This window comes from Morone saxatilis, unplaced genomic scaffold (genome assembly GCF_004916995.1).
Source record: "Morone saxatilis isolate NCDOM2014 unplaced genomic scaffold, NCSU_SB_2.0 Contig15, whole genome shotgun sequence".
Lineage (NCBI taxonomy): Eukaryota > Metazoa > Chordata > Actinopteri > Moronidae > Morone > Morone saxatilis.
The window spans coordinates 26,622,471-26,626,508 of record NW_023339707.1 but is presented as its reverse complement, the minus strand read 5'-3'; the positions used below and the strand labels follow the sequence as shown (position 1 = coordinate 26,626,508).

General features: G+C 39.1%; 1 protein-coding gene across 1 annotated transcript in view; it reads left to right on the top strand.

Moving 5' to 3' along the window:
• LOC118324151 (metabotropic glutamate receptor 6-like) overlaps positions 1–4,038 on the top strand; it is a 20,991-nt gene that overhangs the window by 14,298 nt on the left and 2,655 nt on the right. The window contains 3 exon segments of the mRNA XM_035656306.1: positions 26–261; positions 370–531; positions 764–913. Coding sequence (XP_035512199.1) covers positions 26–261; positions 370–531; positions 764–913 — 548 coding nt within the window.

Below are 4,038 nucleotides of genomic sequence, written 5' to 3'. Positions count from 1 at the left end.
GAATTGAATTGAATTGAATCTGCAGGTATCTTTCTGATCTACCTGATCACCTTCCTGATGATCGCAGAGCCAGGTGTGGTGGCTTGTGCATTCCGGCGCCTCCTGCTGGGCCTCGGTATGGCCATTACCTACTCCGCCATGTTAACCAAAACCAACCGCATCTACCGCATCTTCGAACAAGGCAAGAGGTCGGTGACCCCACCGAAGTTCATCAGCCCTACCTCCCAGCTCATCATCACCTTCATTCTCATCTCTGTCCAGGTGAGAACGCCAGCGTCAGACCACTTTCTGTTTCCTGTTTCTGTTTCAGCAGCTTGTCACATGACTCAAGTTTGTGGTTTTTTTTGTGTGTGTGTGTGGGTGGGTTAGGTCCTCGGTGTGTTTGTGTGGTTCGCCGTCGTCCCTCCTCACACCATCATCGACTATGAAGAGCTTCGCCCCCCAAATCCTGAACTGGCCCGAGGCATCCTTAAGTGTGACATGTCTGACCTGTCAATCATCTGTTGCCTCAGCTACAGCATTGTACTCATGGTAACATATTGATCTAGCATTGATCCTACATTGATCTGTTATTGATTTGTTATTGATCAGCTCTTATAAATACTGGTTTCAGACTGAGCAGGTGAACTTCCCTTCTGATGTCACATTGATCTTTGACAGGAAATAAGTATTATTTAAGTGTTGTAAAAGGCTGTACTGTTTTTGTTGCTAGGTAACCTGAGTTACTAGCTGGTATGTAAGCTGCATTGTTTCTTGTTACTAGGTAACATGTACGGTGTATGCAGTGAAGAGTCGTGGTGTTCCAGAGACGTTTAATGAAGCGAAGCCAATCGGTTTCACCATGTACACCACCTGCATCATCTGGCTCGCCTTCGTACCAATCTTCTTTGGTACCGCCCAGTCCACCGAGAAGGTAAGAACCAGGACAAACAAGGACAAAAAGGACATGGTAAATCCTTAAGTGGTATGGTATATAACCATCCACATATAAAGATATACAGTCTGTGCAGTAGTGATTGGGGTCTGCGCCACGGTATCGAGGTCCCACCCATACACCTGGCTGACTCAGTTGTGAGCAGGGCTCAGCTTTCAATCATGACGTGAAACCCCCCTTTTTATATTTTCAAATAACTAATTAAACCAAACTGATGATAAAAATGAACAAACATCAGCGTGATAAGCATGACCTAAAAGGGTCTATACTGCAGTCAGCCACCAGGGGGCGATAGAGAGTGTCTGGATTTATATTGTCCAACTTTATGTATGTCAATTGTCATGATGAATAAAGGGAGAGACACCAGAAATGTACTCATTAAGATGTGGATGTGTTGTGTGGTTTGTAAATACCTGATCAGTGGTGGGAAATAACAATGTACATAGACTTTGTTACCGTACTTCCCGTCACTTGAGTATTTATTTTTCACTTTTTTTACACAACTATCTGTACTTTCTACTCCTTACATTTTCAAAACAGGCTTGTTGCATTTGAGAGTAATTATTGATTATTATTATCATTATTTGATTATTGCACGCCTTCAAAACATCAAGACTGGTACATATCACGCATGTGACAAGTCAAAACAGACCAGAAAGGGTGTGTCTGTTTGAGGTTCCAGTTAGTTTTGCACAGAAACAGCCAATAGAATTGTCCTTCAGAGAAACCAAGAGAGTACTTTCACTTTTATACATTTCAGATCCTGTACTTTTACACTTTACTTGAGTCAGTAATTCTACTTTTACCAGGGTAGTATTTACACAAGTATCTGTACTTTAGTAAAACGTGTGTACTTTTATCTCTTCTATACCTGATCATACTCAAATAAAAGGAAAGTCAGAAGATTATTCTATCAGGTAACTCTGTACAGAAACACAAGGTTAGGGTTTGGGAGTGGGGAAAAGGTATTTTTCAACTTTTGAAAATACTCTTCTTCGTTGGTGTGTTTCTGGTCTGGCCGTCACTACTCCTGTCGACCTGATGAAGCTGCGGGAGTTCAGAACCAGATTTTATTGTGGTTGTATTTGGCAGGCAAAGGAGAGAGACACTTTCTCAGTGGTCATCAGTCTGAACAGAGGCTAAAAGATGCATTTAATAAATAATGTGGACGTTCTGTCAGCTGAAATCTCCTAATTGGTCGGCATTGTTAAGTTTGTTCAGAGCTACGTGCAGCAACATTCACACCTACAGAATAAACAGGAGTTTTGTTTACTCTGAAAAGGAAAGAATAAACAGAAATCAGATGGAAGCTGAGAGAGAGTGAAACCAAAGCTGCTTTTAGTATTTGTGGTTCAGTGTGAGTTCAGGGAGGGACGAGTCTTTAATGCAGCCCAGAGATAAATCACTGCAGAATTAGACACAAAGTGGAACAGCTGGATTAAACAGATTATAAACCAACACAGGACATAATTACAGAATAATAACTTTGTTCAAACCAAAGTTCCAAAAAGCTTCAATAAACAGATAAAGAGACAATGAAAGCCAGAAATAACATGAAAGCAAACAGCAGCGTCAGACAGAAAGCAGATTAATCTGAAAGGATAACAAAAGAGATTTAACAGAAGATTCAAAGCTGATAATCTTCACACATTTATGTCGTTTCTCCTCTTGGAAACCAAGATGTTTTTTAATTCATAACAGAAGTTATCTTCTTTAACAAAAGAAACGTCGGCCACAAACTCCCCAAATAAATTCAATTCAATTCAATTCAATTCAATTTTATTTGCATAGCGCCAATTCATAACAGAATATATCATTTCAGACAACTCAGCAATACCATCTTAGCAACACAATCAAAACAATAACACTAGCAACCACATTGTTAGCATCACAGCAACTATTTCAATCAATCACTTTTATTATCTTAATTATATTCAGGAGATCTTTCAGTGAATGTTCCTCCAATGTATTTTCTTTTAAAGCTCCTCTTGCCTCTTCTGATTCTTTTCTGTTACTGGGTGGAAAAATTGTGAAGTAAACTTATCCTGGGTCTCATTGTTATGTTAGCTTTATTTGATACACCTTTATATTGAAGACGTTTAATATATTAGAACTGGTAGTAGACATGGATGCATCGTTGTCTTAGTAGTTTGGCTTGTCCTTGGCTATGTAATGACATCTGTAGAGACATGATGTATTGTATATGTACATTTTGTAACTTTATTGTCTGTCTTTCTCTTTCTTGAACTCAGCTTCCAAACCCAAGCAAATACTCTTTCTTTTAAGATCAACCATGCTCGCAGTAGGGATCAGATCCTGATATTCAGGTTTGTCATTTTTCTTCATTATTTCATTGTATCAGTATTTATAGCTTTATATGTTTTTTTAGTGTGCTTGGAATTTCTAGTGTGATGTCCTTTGAATACCAGTTCCTTTTATAGATATTTTATCTGTTTAATTAATGGTGCTATGACTTTCGGGGGTTTCCATGAGTAGCACTGACTCCTTCTCTTTTCACTCATCTTCCTTTCTGCCTTTTTACTCAATGATCCCCCATTTTATATCGAGTGTTTTTAAATTCTACAAATTTTAACTTTCCCCCTGCACGTTGCATTTTGCAGCTTTCTCAGTCTTGCCGCGTTCTTTTATGCATCTCTGGTGGAGCCTCCTGCCATGGTCTTGTATGTCTAAGACCCTACAATTGATAGACATCAATAGTCAACTGACTCATTTTGCTGTTATTTATTATTCTTTATCTATATTAAGATATTTTTTAATTTTTTAATGTTCATTCATCATCAGTCTCTCCGTATAGTGGTCACGTTGTCTGTACTAGTTGCTTGCTCTGCCTGCTGTGCTCTCTTCTTGTCTACACAACTGGTACAAGGCAGACGACCACCCACCTAGAGCCTGAAGGGTCTGTCCTCCAGGCTCTCTCTGCTGTTAAAGGCAGTTTTTTACTTTTGCTTCCTCGTCGCAAGTTTCTGCTTGCTCATGTTGTGGTTGCTGTTGGATCTCTGTTAATGTTTATTATTTTTAGTTGTTCGGTCTATGTACCTTTGGCTTTATTTGTTAATTAAGTTGTTCCTTGTATTAACTTTTTC